The sequence below is a fragment of the Notolabrus celidotus genome, chromosome 20 (assembly GCF_009762535.1).
Source record: "Notolabrus celidotus isolate fNotCel1 chromosome 20, fNotCel1.pri, whole genome shotgun sequence".
Lineage (NCBI taxonomy): Eukaryota > Metazoa > Chordata > Actinopteri > Labriformes > Labridae > Notolabrus > Notolabrus celidotus.
Window position 1 is genome coordinate 19,260,249 of NC_048291.1, and position 18,011 is coordinate 19,278,259.

Sequence of the window (18,011 nt, forward strand, 5' to 3'; positions counted from 1 at the left end):
ACACACACACACACACACACACGTATGCACACAAACACACACACACACACACACACACACATTTACACACTCCGGCTCTCTCTTCTTTTCTTTTTCATATACACAGCACATACAAACAGTGAGTTAATCAGACCTATAAACCCTCCTTGCTGCTGGAAGATAAGCAGTGTGCTGCTAGCCCTGCCCTCCTGAGAGCTACACTCCTCTAGCGCTGCCGTGGAGCCGCCTGATAAGGCAGGGGAGTGCGGGATATCCTGAGAGATCCAGGCACACACACACACACACACACACACACCACACACACACACACACAAACCCACACACCACACACAAACACACACACACACACACTCAGTATCACTTATCCAGGGTTTCTGCAGAGCCAATCCCAGGTTTGCAGGGCCTGAGGCTGCACCAATCAGACTTCTCCATCAGCTGTTGTTAATCTCACCGCTTGGCCTGCAGGTGAAGTGTGTGTATGTTTGTGTGCATACGTGTGTGTGTGTGTGTGTGTGTGTGTGTGTGTGTGTGTGTGTGTGTGTGTGTGTGTGTGTGTGTGTGTGTGTGTGTGTGTCCTGATCAGATCTACCTTTGCTGCTCAACGAACAGAACATCTGACTTACCTTTGGAATAGATGGAGTAGATTTTTTCTCCCACCTATAAGATCTTAAATTTAAGAATCTTATCAACTGAAAAAGATTTGCTCTGCCAGTAAACTCTGCACTTGTGTTTCTGTGTGAAGTGACAGAGTTTGATCTGACTTCACTGACACTGATCCAAGAAAGAAACCATATACAAATAAAAGAAATATTGCCATCCTTTAACTCTGCAACTCTTATGTTCTGCAGTGTTTTGCTGTAAGCTCTTTACATTTATTCTGTAATATGTCAAAATGTGTCAGCCTAGCAGTTTGAACCCTTTTGTGATTTTGTCTTTACTTTAAGTTTTGCATGCAGCACAATCATTTGAAAATATGAAGTCAAGCTTTCAAAACTTGAAATTTGAATCCTCAAATTGAGTGGGTTTTTTTTACCTTAGCTTGCAAAATTTAGACTGAGTCAGGTCATGAACACAACAGCACAACAGTAGAATCTAAGGCGAATTCAGCAGCATGTTCTTGCACAGGTGAGTGTACATTATACCTCAGTTTGACCCTCTTTTACAGGAACTTCCTGTTAGTAGTGACCATGATTTATGTCTTGGAAAGGAACTATAATCTCAAGTAGAATTTGATGCATTCTCACTCAGATGACACGCTTGTATCTATTTTAAGATGCTTGCTACCCTTTTTAGAGAGCAATTTTCTTCTTTTAACACACAGCTTCTAAAAATGTCTGACAGCTCTTACTTTGTTTGACTAAGACAACTCATCAGAAATATCTGTATCCATCATTGCACAACCATTTGTGCTCCACCTCATCCATTCAAACTTTAAGAACATTATAATTTATAATTTGATGTTTTTTAATGATAATACTACAGTGTTAATTTTCGGATGCTCAATGAGTATTTATGCTTGTCTTCGTTCTGGAATGAATCCTTTTGTATTTGAAATAGGGGTAAGTAAACTAACGTGTAGGGGTTTTAAAGACGCACACAGCATTTCAGTTTTTTTTTATTTAGTTAGTTTTCATCCTTACTTTAATCACTAAAGAAATCTTAAATTATGAGGGAGGTGCAGAATCTCCAGTTTAAATGAACTTTATGTTATTAAGAGGGTTTTCCTGTTTGCTCTTTGGTCATTACAGAGAGTGAGTGAGTGAGTTAGAGATTACCTTAAAATCAGGGTAAATTCTACCCATGCTTTAAGGTTAGCTATAAACACTTTACCCCTTTTCCAAACTTCATCAGCAGCTTCCCGGGGTCAGTCAGTGCACGCCAGCAGCAGCCTATAGCTCCGCCCTGCCTCTGTAACGCACCGTGGCACCTCTTGGAAGTTGGCGCGGGTCAAATGCGTCTTAATTCAGACTAAAAGAAACGAGAGAATGGCCGTGAGCCGGGCCTGTTCCACTGTCCGTGCCAAGGTCAGCATTCCTCGCCGGGCCGTTGCCTGGTGGAACTTTTGTTTCTCGGTTTGAGCAAACCTCCGGGGGAGAGGCGGGGGCTATACGGGAGCGCGAGGGCAGAAAAAAAAAGAAGTTTACAAATGAGTGCGAGCTGGTAGAAGAAAGGGACACAGACTGCATGGTGCACGCAGGATGTATGGAAAGATATGGACTCAAACACAGCACTTTATAACTGTAGGGAAGTCTTAATGAGATTATGTGGTATTAAAAATATCTCACGTGAAATTAAAATAATTCAAGAACGCATAAAATTGATGACTGATCTTTGCATTGCAATCAGCATTTTTAAATCAGCCACTGATGACACTTCACCTCACAGAGAAAAGGGAAGGATATGGCGGGTTTGCATGTTTTAGAGACGCTGTGGCCTTCAGGGTCACCGCCATGACTCTTCACTTGTTAGCGCCTGCACCACATGTGTGTCTTTATGGATTATATATAAAGTATGCACCCTAGGCCTATTCTAATGTGTTAAAATGAATGCAGAATTTATTGAAAAAATATGTTGATAGTGTGACATAAATTCGGCATACATTTAAATAGGCCTATGATGCCTACTTTATATATTCCATAAAGATGCACATGTGGTGCTGGCGCTAACCAGCGAAGAGTCATGACGGTGACCCTGATGCCACAGCGTTTCTCAAATCTGCAAGCCCGCTGGGCATTTATACACTTTAAACTAATAGATACGGCCCAGTGATGCGCTTAAGTTCAACTTTGGCGCTTTATAACAACAACAAATCTATTGAATGTAAGGTCAAACATCTGGTCAAGTCAAAACTAAAAAACCGACATTGAAGTATCCATGAGAGCAGATTATTTAAAGATGTGTGTGTTACAAACTATTCATTGTCAAACTGATCCATTCTGCAGCATTTAGAATCACCTCTGGGGTTTTTTTTCTGCAGAATTTAGACTATGAAAGTCTGCGCAGGTTCAGTTTTGCATAAATAACACGTTGTCCTTGGTGCATGCGCGCTCCCTTGCACAGCTGACAGAGCTCATGCAGGCCTGAAGACAGTTTGTGTTAAGACTTCTCCTCTCTTACAGGCCGCGCTCTGCAGAAGGCCACACACACTTTTTACACACTGCTGCTCCACTAATGCTTCACATGTGGGCTATTTTTACATTGATGAGAGGATGATAAGACCAAAAAATGGTGACAGATCAGCAGTTACTTATTCCTCATGCTTTACATAAAATAATATTCAACGTCTTTAAAGATTAAATTAATATTTCCTCAACTGTCACTGAAGGAATTTTTTTAGATTTTATAATTACTTTGTTTTTGTTTAGAAACGAAAGAAAAAAGAAGGCCTGAATCAGTAGTGCGTCACGTTACTGTAAAAATAACCTTTTAAAAAAGAGAAGTCTCGTTTTTGTGTCCATAAAATGAGAAGACTCCTATTAAATGTAATAATGTAAAGAAGTCGCAGATATATATTTAAACTATACAACAATTAAAGATTTGTGTCTGCTGTGATCATTTTAAAACTGGGTTAACATAAAAATCATGCTGGCTTTTGAAACTTAAAGACAGTTTAGTTTATAAAAAAATGATATCTGCTCGGATCTCCTTCGTTTCTGTTCTGATTTCTTATTATAATTCATATTAATAGGCCTTGAAAAAAATGTAATGATCCCTCTCAATCAAACTTCGGTCATTCAGAGTCTTAATGTTTTTTAATAGTCCACAATCCACATTAAAGTAGGACCTTCCTCTGCTTTCTGTGACTGCTGAAGAAAATTTCTGCTTCAACAGGAGATTCAAACTTCCCTCTGAGTGAAACAGTTCAGCTGCAGCCCCTTTCCAACTCTGAGCCCATAAGCTTTTTATTTGTCTGTTTGTCAAGTGATCAAGTTGAACCAATACAGTCTAAATTGGGGCAGGTGGAAGCCATTTTGCCAGAGCTCATCATTTTATTGTATGACGTCTGCAGTTGCGCACTTCCGTGCAGAGCTTCGTTTCCCATAAAAGGTCCAAAACGTTACTTTTTGGTAATTATTTCATGACTGCGCCAGTCTCACCCCGAAGCCTGCTGCTGAAATTCCATCTACATTTCCAGAGATAATTTGATATTTGTGCTGAATAAATATTGTGGTCAAGCTCCGGCCAGGAGTCGAGCACCTGCTCATTTTCTAACCTCTCTGTCCAGGGTACTGCTCTGTTCAGGACAAACAAAGTTCACCTGGATTGATCTGAACAGAACTAATTGTAGTGATATTTATTCAATGATTAATTGATTTACTAGTCCCCTGAGAGTGAACTTTTACCCTCGCGGTCCTGTAGTCTGGAGTTTTTGCTGTTAATCTAAGGAGAGATAGAAAACGAGAGAAGTGTCACTGATTTTTTAAATATGGCACGTGACATATTTATAGATATTTAAAACTTATCATATTCATTTCCACCACAGACATGACGTAGAATTTATCTAACAAACTGATATGAGAATACAAATGAGTGCGCTGTAACTGTGCAGCTGAACGCACTTAGATTTACCTCTCATAGAATACAATATTAAGAGAAATGGTAGGGTACTAAAAAAAAAATGTACAGGTAACGGACCAGATGGAGATCAAATACTTTGACTGACAGCCCGTTAACTCATCTGTGTTTTAAGTGACAGTTATCCTCCTATTTTTATATATATTTTATATTTGACACAGTCAAAAATATTTGGGTTTATTAGAACCTCCGCTCGTTTCCTCCCGCCCTCTCCGTCGGCCCCGAGCTGCCCCTACACTTTTGCCGGTGAGAGCTACTAATCCCCTGCGTCCATGGTTTACTCTGAGCCCGTATTTAATTCCTCTAAACCCCCAGCTGCCGCCCTGGTTACTCACTGCACACGACAGACTGTGAACCGCTCGGGTTATTAATAATTCACCAGCCCTCCGCTCCGCTTCTCCGGCCGCGGCCGCAGGACACCGCACGTCCCCGCCGGTGAGTGCGTGCAGCCGCACCGCTTTTTCACTCTTGTTTACTTTACTTGACTGCAAGACACATTGGTGTCTTTCACGGGGAATCGCTTATTCAACCTCCTTGTTACTGTTCAGCCTACTAACAGTCCCGGCTGGCATTGCCCTCCAGGTCCCGCTGCTCTCATCAGCCCTCTTCCCTCTCCGCCACATGATGGGTTTTGTTTCAGTTGCCGTTCTCTCCGCAACTTCCCGGGACACTGAGGAGCAGATGGGGTCGTAGGATCGACGTGGAGCTCGGTACTTTTCCTACCAGCAGACCAGAGCACGCACAAGGAAAACCGTGGCGTTGTCCCCTCTGCAGGAGCAACAGCTGATTCTGTGAGCGCGTAATCAAAGAGTGCAAGCTACTTACTGTGTGTGCACAGCCAGACTCCTGCTCTGTCACTCGGGCTCAGGCGGGGACTGTGTCGGTGGCGCAGAGGCGCGAGAACTCGGTCGACATTACGGTACCGGGACAGATTGAAGAGAGAGAGAGAGCAGCGCGCGAGCACAGATGATTTTCATGGAAATATCACGAGCTGAACCCGAACATAAACACCTTGTATGAAAAAGAGTCGGGAAGAAGAGCTCTTGGATTATCCGGCGCTGTTCTCTTTGCCTGGACTGAGAAGAGTTGACAACAAATTACAAAAGAAAACAAAATGTTTACCATGCAGCAGGCCGTGTTTCAGGGCTGGGTTTAAGGCCCAGCTGAACAAGGAACCGAGCAGTTTTCTCTCTCCCACACACTTTTTTTTTGGAAGCCGAACTTTTGAGAGTGGAAAATGGGTCTTTGAGAGAGTTGGCACATCTCCACACACCACAATGGTACGTGCTATGTAAACCAATAATTTGGTCATTTATGCAGTCAGACTCATTGTTAGTTGTAGATTCAGCGATACACAGGCTGAAGTGTAGAGGAAAATTTAGTGACTTATGTTACCTTCTTGTGTGTTATTGTGTACTTGTGTAGGTAATGTGTAACAGTCACTAAAAAAATTGTCTCAAGTCCCTCCACCTTCTGTCACAGTCACACCCTCAGGGTGTAGGGTTATTCTTATTTTGGAAGACTTGACCTTTCTGAAACATTACATGCACATTTGAAATATTGCTGTCACGAAATCAAATTGAACTTTATTTTAATAGTTACATTTCATGTTGCCAAACATTTCTTTCCATCCCCCTGGCCAAATCAGTGTCCAGCCCTCTCAGCTCACTTTACCCGTTTTATCCACATGGAGAACATGAGTCCTCTCATTGCATTGGTCCTTATGTGGGCCTGTCGGTACCCTATTAATAGCCGCATATATGATACGCGCTATCGCATGTCATACAGTGTAAGCAGCTAATCAAGCAGCGTTGTAAGGTTACATGGTGACATGTGAGTAATTTGGCTTCAATAGGATTGAACTTTTTTTTCGCCAGAACTCCGTTATGCGCATATTTGATCTGTGTGCGTAATTACGCACAGCGTTTAGACCATTTCCTTCATGAAGCAGGTGATTTATTCATGCATTTGGAGAAATCCTGTGACATCACGCCGCAAAAGTTTTAGAGCCGGCCTGAGAATGTGCTCACGTTTAGCACTCTTTTAGAGCAGCAGTGTTTGAAATTTCACTTTAGGTCTCAAAGAATATTGATCATATGTTACAGCTTTATCCTCATTTACCCCTGCAAGTATGTTTGTTGAAATTGGCAAATGTATTCCCTGTCAGGTTGTGAAAACCTCATTTAAATCCAGTACATGTAGGTCTGAAAATTAGCAATAAGAAGTCTGGTTTTTACAGAAATATGATGTACAGCTTACACATCCTTGACCGTTAGAAATTCTTGTTTTGGCATGAAATGAGTCAAGTCAGGCTTTAGTTAGGGGAACCTCCCACATACAACCTTGAAAGCTGCTCAGATAGCAAGAAGGGATCTTATTTGCACATGAATATGGAAGATTATTAGTATGAAGTAATTATTTGTTTACGAGCATCCAAGCTGACATGGCAGCTGCCCAAGAAGCTCATCAGTAAAAATGATACAGAATTCAGGACAGGCCTCACATGGGATTATCTCAGCTGTTATTCCCCTACTTATAGCAGCAACTCACCCTCTTTTAAGAAGAAGAGGATGTATTGAGAATCTGTGCCAAATACTTCAGTTGCATGTTAGTTTAGTCAGAATGCACTGGAGGCATCTGTCAATCAGTCAGGACTCCGTTAGCTTCCCACAAGGCTGATGCTCTGTCTTTGACACACAAATGAACACTATGAATTTACTTTTCTGTAGACATTATTTGAATCTGGGCAAAACAGATGAGGGCATTCTTTTTACAATGTGTTGAAAAGCAGGAAGTGTATATGACAGGTTGTCAAGAATCTGTAACACACTTCATGTGTGGTCCAAAATTAAAGTTTATACAGATTTAAGACCTTTATAATAGCATTATAGCTAGATTTTAATTAGCAAAGTTATATTATATGACTCTGATGCTCTCATTGTCAGCCATATTTGATGTATGGGACTGGAGCGCTATATATTGAAATCATGCAATGCTGTGTGAATGTGTAAATAGTTGGGGTAATTGCATTTTGCACAGTTTGTGTTTGTATGTGTGTATGTGTATGTGTGTGTCTGTAGGTGAGTGAAAGTGAGAGAGAGAGAGAGAGAGAGAGAGAGAGAGAGAGAGAGAGAGAGAGAGAGAGAAAGTGTGTGTGTGTGTGTGTGTGTGTGTGTTGTGTGTGTGTGTGTTTGTGTGTGCTGACTTCCTTGTAGTGATCAGACAAGCACTTTTCCAATCTTGTGTGATCTCCCTCTTGGCTCTTGATGCCAGTGATCCCTCACTGTATACAGAATATTATGCCATTATATTTGTCCTGGCCTTGACATTTCCTTGAATAATAAATAAGACTTCAAGCAGGCTATGAGTAGCTTGTGCGGTGCGTAGCTATAAACATGGAAACTACTGATATTCGCTCAAACAGCGTAAATATTAGAAGTGAGCTCAGTTGGGTTTGTGGGGTGAATTAGCTTTTAAGCCGTTGTAACTGTTGCAGCAATTTGCATGTTTCCTTTTGTCAATGCCAAGATGGTAAAGGCAGATACAGCCGACTTTAAGTTCCCATGAAATCAAAATATTTATTTAATATTTCTTTATATAAAGATGACATAGTGTTTTATGCAACCTATGCATCAGTATCTGACCAAAAGTCATATAAATTATTGGTTCGTAGATATTTTCAGTGATATTTAATACTTTATCATATCCAGGAAACTCATACCTTCTCCTAATTTAAGCCCCTCCCCCAAAGTGAACATGCACTGTGAGCTTGTTAGCCAGTTAGCAGCTATGGGTCATAATTGTGTTAAGGCTAAGATGTTTTCACATTCAAGTGATGTTTGCTACCTCAGATGCCAATCATTTCCAAAACAGTCCCTCCCAATTTCCTGGATTTTAATAAAACACATTCATGTAGGAATTGATTAGCACTCTGTTAGCTCAGCACAGGGTTTTAAAATGACTCGGCGATTATTAGTTGCGCTTGCTACAAGCTGGAACACTTATATGAGATGGATTTTAAAAAAAGGTTAAAATTTGCTCAAGGATATCTTCACTTGTAGTAACTCAAGCCTCCAAAAAACTACATCCCAAATTTCCCATAATGCAACTTGATAACATTGTGTGTAAAAATGGGAATATTTAGCGGTGAGATTCTAGAATGAAATTCTCACTTGCTCCAGTCCTCCCATTGGTGAAGCAATGGTGGCCCTTAAGGACAAAAAGCCCCTGTAATGCATGATGAGCATGATCCTCTATGTGTCGAGTTTTACCATCAAAAAACATCTGTAAATACAAACTCTGCTGCACTCACAACCACTCTCTTATTTGTTTCCAACCGGTGCATTTCGCACAGCCCTCACTAAACACAAAGACGGGTGTGTTATAGTTTACAGAGCCATTATGCAACTTTTCAACATGCTGACTAGTACTCTTCATGATAAATATACACAATGTGTTAAATCAGTGGAGTACCTCTTGAACTACATTTAACGATTGGAAAAGCATAACCAACAAGGGGGTACAGCCAACAGCACATTTTAAGTGTATACAAAGGGACACTCAGCACCCTGTGTGTTTTATTTTCCAATATTTGAGTTCAGCTCGTCAGTGTCATAGTCATGAAAACAATGTATTTTAATAATCTACTCTAATTCATAAGTCAAAACAGATGATTTGACAAGGTCAGCAACAACATAATGCAATGATTGGGGACCTTTTTTTATGAAGCACTGTTCTTGAAAAGATGAATATCAGTTCTACTTTGTCAATAGCATCCATGCCAGGTGAAACCAGGGGATCCTTTTGCGGCCTGATTTGTTCACGTTTGAATTGAAAATGTAAACTTATACTTTTAAAAATATACAAAAACACTGTAGTGATTAATGTAACTGTTTCCAGTGCTGTTTTAATCAATCATTTCTAGTGTAGAGTCACATTATTACATAAGTTTTAGCATGACTCCTGACAGAGATGCGTGTTACATTGAACTCTTAATTTAATAATTCGAAGACACCCTACATTTACTCTACGTAGGAGTATTAGGGATTGTTTTATTGTGCATTTTGAGAGTAGAGTTAAAATTTTCGGGATAGAGTTGATATACAGTTTTATGATGAAAGTTGAAATGCAGAGAAAGTCAGTTTCAAGAAAAGAGTCCACAGTTGCCAAGCGTTGATGTCACACTTCTGCAAAAACTGCTCCTGGGTCCCAGCCACTACTGTGTAAACTTTGCATTTTAAATATTGTAGGGCTTTGTTCATGTTCAACACTGGTATTAACCATAGACTTTATAAGTAATGGACGTAGTATCCGTGACGTCACCCATCTGTTTCTGAAACACTGTTTTGAAGCCTTCGTCGACGGGTGCCATATTGGAAATGCTGAATGATACCTAACGTCTGTCGAGCTAGTTTGAAGTAAAGAGGCGGGCCTTTAGCCTCTTTGCTAAGGGCTACAGGGTGCCCACTTGTCATTTAGGGAAGCCATGTCCTTAAATGAGCAAAACTCATAATCATAATATCTTTTTTTTTATAACTGCCGCGTTATAAAAAAAATTGGCCCGTACAGTGTGTGCCGATAGATAACTTAGCTATTCAAACTTAAACCACTTTTTGAACCAAGCTGTAAACATGTTAATTATTGCTGCATAGATTGTCTTTTTTGAATGGGCATGAATGTGGTTTCCGGTGTTTCTGCAGCAAGCCTCAAGTGGACACTCACTGCAGTTTTAAGCACTTCCACATGGGCTTCATATTTTAAAGGTGATATATCACGCAAAATTGACTTTTTAATGGTTCTGTACCTGAAATATGTGTCCCTGGCATGTCTACAAACCCCCCGAAAATGAATAAAATCCATTCTGCCGCTGTTTTGATTTCTCCACCTTTCTGTAAATGTGTGCTTCAGTTTCAGTTTTCCGTATTTTTCTTACGTCATAACGCCATCCGGTCTGTAACGGAAGTCAGAGCTCGGAGCTTGTTCACCCTATAGACAGTATAAAATACAACTCAACCCCTCCTCCGTTTTTCCATTACCTGCACACATGTGTGCTAACAAGGAACTTAGGAGGGAGGCATGCTAGTTGTAGGCTGTCTTAATAAAAACAAAGGTCGGTTTTACTCCCCACGTCTGTAGATTTGAAGATCTAGAGGATGATTTTTATTTTTCATGGATAAGTGCTAGCGCTAGTTAGCATAGCCACATAACTACATGTTTGTCGCTGTGTACCAAGACACACGTCGACATACTGACAAATAAAACAACAAGAAACACAAAATCTGTGACCAATCGTTCAGAAAGGTCCTGCTGCAGGTGCCTCTCCGTCAGGATCAGATTCTAGAACAAATTCAGAGGGTTGAAGTAACGCGGGTCTGCGAGCAGCTGTGTATATTCAGCCAACATGTAATCATTAGATCAACGTGCTGGACACCCGAGGGCACATCCACTTCCTTAGGGGGCGTGATCAGAGAGCTCATTCTCATTTAAAGGCACAGACACAGAAAACCGCCTGTTCTGAGCAGGGCTGAAAAAGAGGGGTTACAGGCATGCCAAAATCTGATTTCAAAGTGTTTTTTTGAGCAATAAACTTTAAAGACATGTTTTGGGGACCTCTTAGACCAATATACTTTGATGAAAAAGAGCATAATATGTCACCTTTAAGATCGGAAGTTGCCGCTTGGTTTTAACAGATCAGAGTTGATTTTTACTGATATCCATGTAATGAGAAAGAGAAGACATGGCTAAAGTTGATTTTTATAGTTACATTCATACACAGCTGGAAAGGAAACTTCTACAATGTTTTTCTAAGTTAGCAAAAAACTATGGGTTAATATGCAAACATATGTTTAATACCAATATATCATACACTTACATAGCTTCAGTTGTCAAACAGAGGAGGTGCCGCTATATCTTAACCAGCTGTTCAGTTTAAAAAATGTGCTACATTTTGAGATCGGTGGACAACAAAGTCTAAAAGGGAGACTAAATAGAGACAACTTTTGTACAACACGTTTGTGAACGATCAGTATAGGCCACATAGTATTAGAAGAACTATGACAGATGACAGACATGTTGCATTTCTACGTACTCACCATGTGTTTTGATAATATATAAGCTTTTTATTAACAAGTGAATTGACACAAAGAGCAGGGGAGAGGTAACACTGAGAAGCGAGTGAAGTAGCGTTTCGACCAAGGAAACAGAGCTTTCAACTTGATTCACAATTTTTTTTTTTTTTTTCTCAACATCCAACTTTATTCACAAAATTGTATTCTAACTCATTTCTCAAAATTCTTAACTCTTACTTTTCCGTAGCATCCGGCATGACTAAGAACTTGTTAACAGTGGTGATAAAACGTTCTACTCACAGGCAGAAACCTTGAGGGGAACAAGATTCATTTGTTGAACAGTCGAGACAACAGTGACAGGATATCCCAAGAGAGTTGGATAGAGGCCATCTTTTAAAGCAAGTGACCTTATATGGCGTAAGAGCAGACCTATGAGGATGGTTTGACTTTACATTACAAAAAGACATTATAGATAGGTACTTTTTGCAGTGTAAGGGAGTCTTACTTCATCTCATGCTGAGGCCTATCATATAACACTCTTTTATCTTTCATCTCATGTCTACCTCTGCCTCAATAACTTTATCAAGACTTAACCCAAACATTAATTGGTTTCATAAGACACCCCAGACTGCACAGCAGCTGTGTAACCGAGTAATTTGAATCTACTTAATTTGGGAAGGTATTGGTATCTTCTGCCTTCTGAGTTTAATTTGGAAAAAGAAAAAAAAACAACACAACAATACATGTATATTTCCTCCCCCTTCTCCACTTAAGGGCCTTAATGAGGAATTAGAGCCAATAGCATTATTCATTAAACAGAGCTTGCCAGCTATTTATCACTGAAACAATATTAGCATATTTGTTTAAATTTTCAACACTTTTTCATAGCATTCGTAACCAGGTTTAGCATTTTTAATAATCTGGCATCGAACACAGCCTACTAAATTGAATGCTGAAAAAAGAACCACTGGCAAGCCCCAGAAACACACTAAAAATCCTTTACAAACACACATACACACACTCTCCTCTAATTACCGCCTCCCCTGCTCCCTGTCTCATTCCTCACCTCCTGAGATGCAGGTGTAAAATATCACATTTTTCCAGCATTTCTCCCTGAGGTGGCGCTGGCTTGGACTCACACAACGTAAATTTCCCCTTTCATATTTCCCCACACATTTTTTTCTACAAACAACTTCCCCCTCCCATCCCTCCCTCTCTTTGATGTGCTTGCCACATCTGCACAGGTTTGTTAGCTTGTTACCAGGTGAAGAATGAGGATACAATTACGGCTGAATGAAGTGGGACTGGGAGGATGTCAGTTATGGTTTGCGGTCGAAAAAGAAAGCCTCTGATGTTCTGGAGAGTGTTGAGCTTACCGAATTGATGCTGTGAATGATTAGAACACTACAGTGGAAGGATCAGGAGGTTGTTAATAAGTGGTTATTAAGTGATTGTGAGGATATAGTGCCCTTGTGGGTTGTGTGTCAGCATGTGATAAAGAAAATGAGGTAGACAGGGAAGTGTGGGCCTTATACCAGTTCTTGTTTTTGCACCTATTTGATCAACCCTGTTTGGGTTAGGCTTAAACATAGTTTAGAAGCGAGCAGCAAAGTTGACCAATATTATACAATTCTCAATCATACGGTGGCCAGCGAGGCCAAATGTGCTGCAATGGCTCAAAGGATTTCCTTTAGGAGAGAAAGCTGCCAATTAAAAAACGTGCTCAGAAAGGCCGAAACAAATGCACCGACAGCAAATACTGTACAAACAATCTCCAAAATACTCAAACTCGGAAAACTACTTCAACAGATACACTGTACATCTGGTCGTAGCATCTTACAATAAATTTGTTGTTTAGTAACCAACATTTCTGAAAAGACTTAAGGATCATGTTTCTTTAAAGGTTTCCTTATTTCCTCTAATTCGTAGCTTAGCATAGCTTAGTATAGGGAAGCAAACCAGACTGTCTGAAGGTGAAAACATGCTAGCTAATACCTGTAATGTCAGTTATTTCTCAAAAGCAATAAAAAGTATAAGTTGTTGAGGGAGAGATAAGTGCTTAAACAATTCCCAGGTGGACAACCCCCAAATGCTGTGACTGTGTCCATGCCCCCAGAGTCTCAGTGTCACCCTTAGGTTGCCAGGTTTGGCACCATTGTGCCATTTTACATTATTGTTCATTTATAAAATAAAACACTCACTGATTGAAAGAACTTGGAGGTGTTGGTGGGTTCAGTTTTCACTTAGGGCAGTGTAAGGCTAACTGTTTTCCCCTGAGTGTACCATTAGGTTAAGCTAGTTGGACACTCCCTGACTCCAGGTCTATACTCTTTACAGTGAGCCTCTTTGTTTCACCTGGGCTTCATATGTAAGTATGAGATTTGGCAAGATTGCATACTAAAAGGTAGAACAGTCAGCCAGCTCACTGTCCTTTAACATCTTTAATCTGGGTATAGTAGCGTACAGACCAGCAAAGCCTTCCTCAATGTTGAAGATAATGAGTGGACTCAACCCTCGTATACAGGAAGTTATTTGCACATTTTCACAATAAAGCTTCTCCACGAAAGAGCTCTTCCATACAGGAAGGGGCACTCAGTAATATAAAAATAGACCAGAATCAGGACATTGTCATTCATACAATCAAATACAAATGAGCACTGCAGAATTTTTTTGTACAAAGATGGGCTATTAGAGATAACCCAATATGCTATTGGTCACCTAAGTAGCTTGTAAGGTGTACAAAAATGAAAACCACAGCTAAGAAAAGTGAACCAGAGGTCAATCTTTCTAGGCATTAACAGCTAATACGGACAGTATAATATAATAAATTATTACAAAAAAGGTGAGTGGAAGCATTCCTATACTCTATATCATTTCCTATCAGAGCAGCTGAATTATTAAGACCCAAAACTTACATATTCAGTGGTCACAAGCTAAAAACAAAAATAATTTAAAGCCCCAACAGAACAAGTAATATCAAACTAGCTTTGAAAAAGGGGGTTTTCTCAATAGATTTGTCCACGACTTGTATTAAGTGCATATACAATAAAAAATATGAGCTGTAAATATTGCATCTTGTTAGCTGTCATATCACCATTCAAGTGGACATGGCTAACATTAAGCTAACGTTGCTAAAATAAATATCCAGCAGACAAATGTTGTTCTGTTCGCTTCTGTCCAACTGATTTATATTAGTTTGATATTTACGTCCTTTCAGCTCTGATTTTTTCTCCCACTTACCACTGAGGAAAATATCTGGTTCTGTTAGTGCTACACACTGAGCCATTCTTGCTAGCTAGTTGCGTATGTTGTCTTCTGTTTTAAGCTAGGCAGGGAGTGACAGGGGATTTCTCTTTGCAAAAAGATGCAGATTACAGTTGACAACAGGAGTAGAGCGGAACAGGACTGTAAAGTTGTGAGACAGGAAGCTATAATAGTAAGCTGAGAGACACTAGCGGTGATGCAAACATCAGAGGAAGGATGGTTTTCTGTGAGTTTGTTGATACAAGGCATTCCATTTAGATAGCAAATAATCATTTGAGTAAAGGCATGGTACTCTTATTCCTCTGAGCTCAATTATGGCAATAAAACACAAAGACAAATCCATCTATTACACCACACATACTTAGTTTGTACAGTGATTATGATAATATTAATTGACCAAGAGCATCACATTTTCTCCTGACCTTTGGCCTGAGCTGTAAAAACTCCACATCCACTTTTACACATTGTTTGCAGCCATAAAGATACTATCCACACTCCCCCTCAATAAAATCTGACAACTATTCCAGTGTTGTGTTACTCTCCCTCTCTGTGACTTGAAGATTCCACTTTTAAGACTTGATTCTTAGCGCTCGTTAAATGCCAGTTACACCAGGCTTTGCATTTATTACAGCTCTAGGCCTGGCCATGTGGATAGGGCATATGCTGCATATATGTGTATATTAAGAAACAAATATGCATAATGAATACCATGCTCCATAAAAACTGACGGAGAGAGGGAAAAGAGGCCAGTGCTACAGGGAGCTAGATCAAACAATTAGTTTGAAACAAACGATGTAGCCTCTCTGAGGTTTAGTGTTAGAGAGATGAAGAGATATTTGGTCTTAAGATGTGAAACGCTAGCTACTTTGTAAGTGCAGCATAAATTTAAAAGACTGAAACCTGTAAGAATGAGGCAGTTAGTACTAGCATTGGGCCTCATTCTGTGCCGCTCTGTGATCACTAACAGAGTAAAATACATCCCTCAGCTGGTCTGGGCAGTTAAGAGCTTAACCAAAAGCCCAGGGAGCTTGACAAGGGCACCATTTAGTGGGACAAATGGTTTCAAATGGTTTTCCTCCAGTGTTTCACCACATATTAATGATGACAGGCCAGAGGTCGGATGCTGAGCCTTAGTGCGACGAGACGTGTTTTCTTAGTCGTTCAGATGACTTTAATTTTAACTTTGTGTAATTAAGCGAACGCTTCATGTGGCCTTTGCTAAACTTACTGAGAGCGAGCAAGGCCGTTTCAAACATAACCAACGTTAATCTTATGTTGATCATCTGCCTGTTCGACCTTTTGCCACAGACAACGGGTGAAATCACACACACAGATGCTCTTCCTGTTACATCGAAAGGGAAAGGGAAAAGACTCGGGCTGTAACCTCTCATTCTCAGGGATATGAATAGCCTGTGTCTCCAGCCGCAGCTCGGTGAGCCCAAGTCTGGGACTTATTATAGTGCTGTGTGTTTATGCATGGGTCTGCGCATGTATTTGTTCAAGTGCAATCTCATTTCACAGGGTGTGTGTGTGTGTGTGTGTGTGTGTGTGTGTGTAGTTTTGCATATGTACATGCTTAAGTAACTTAATGTCTGTTTGGATTCCCCGAAAAAATTGTTTACCTCACATGCCAGTTTAAACGGTATAACTTTACATTTTCTTGCTGGCTACAAGCAATGTTTGTTCCTGTTTTGAGTGCGTGTTTCTGCTTGCAGTACGTTAAGAAATGAGGACGTTAAGTTCTGGAAAACAGGATTATTTTCTCTCCTTTCCTCTATCAAGAAACTTATAGCTCCCGCGAGTGAAACTTCCTCAGCCTAACTCACAGAACCAGAATTATTTTCATTAACCTAGCCATTTTTAGCCCTCGTCTAACAGGTTTAGTTGATTTCTCAAACAGACGTTCAAATTTAGCCCATGCAGCGATTTACAACCAATTTGTTGTAGTTTGGACTTAAAAGTAATAGCTACAGGCCAGCTAACCAGGCAGAACTCCCATCCCTTATCCAGATCCTTAGTCTGTGGTTCCCTCCTGTCCATGTTGTCTGGCCCGACTGCCTCAATTGACAGCAGAACTGCAATGGATGCTCATTCAGAGCCCATGTCTATGCTGGCGCGTCCCACAGCATACAAATGAACCATGCTGAATAGAAACAAACACTTAGAATAAATACTTAAGCTGCATCTATCAGTGAATGCAGCGTAGGGCCTATAGTGCAGCCAAAAACTTGTGTTTGCAGCAGAGATGTATGGCCTCTGTATGTGCCTGCCTTGCCTGAATGTGTGTGTATGAGTGTGTGTGTGTGTGTGTGAATGAATTGTGCTGAATTAGTGTACGCTGACAGAAAAGTGACCATGCAGGTGAAACAGCAGGGACAGGAAATGCCATTGTGTTGGAGGATTGTGTGCGGGGACGGCGGCTAAACACTTTGCTCCCCATTCAAGTGCTGGGTGACTGGCAGGGCCGGGCCTCAGGCCTAGCAGCATATGGGTGCAGGCAGGCAGCACACCCACAACTCTGTGTGAGTGTGTGGACGTGTGTGTGTGTATGCGCAAAATTTAAAGACTAAAACACAGTGTGTCGGATGAAGGTGGGACTTGAGGACGATCCATGAATAAGTCAATAAAAGAAGCAGCAGGATGAGGTGTTTTTTTTATACCCAAAGTCTGCTTTTACAGCAGTGTAGCTAGCTTTTTATGTTTTTTTATGATCCCTTATCATAATACATTGCCGACTAATGCATAAATGACTGTTGTGTTACATTTCAGGCAACCGAAACCTTTCTGTTGAACGAAGAACCCTCCAGAGGTCCTGGGATGCCTGAATGCTTTGTAGTATCAGATTCATACAGGGTATGCATCTATTATTATTACTGTATTATTATTATTTTATTTATCATTTATACATGTGTTGGTATTAAATGTGTTATTTGAGTCATTACTATGACTGACAGTCTGTTTTCATGCTCGTGGTAATTGCACCGCAATCATAATGTCATTCACAGCTCCCTCTACTCAGCTGCAAACCATTACAATCATTATTTCCACAAAAAAGTGTGTGTGCGTGTGTGAGGGAGAGAGGGAGGGACTTTGCAACTTCGCCGA

General features: G+C 40.5%; 1 protein-coding gene across 3 annotated transcripts in view; it reads left to right on the forward strand.

Moving 5' to 3' along the window:
* The first annotated feature begins 5,138 nt into the window (after positions 1–5,138).
* The window catches only part of nfixb (nuclear factor I/Xb), a 177,111-nt gene continuing 164,238 nt past the window's right edge, over positions 5,139–18,011 (forward strand). For all 3 annotated transcript variants that reach the window (XM_034711867.1, XM_034711870.1, XM_034711868.1), the window contains exons 1-2: positions 5,139–5,855; positions 17,676–17,759. In XM_034711867.1, coding sequence (XP_034567758.1) covers positions 5,592–5,855; positions 17,676–17,759 — 348 coding nt within the window. In that variant the 5' untranslated portion in view covers positions 5,139–5,591. The remainder of the gene's footprint in view (positions 5,856–17,675; positions 17,760–18,011) is intronic.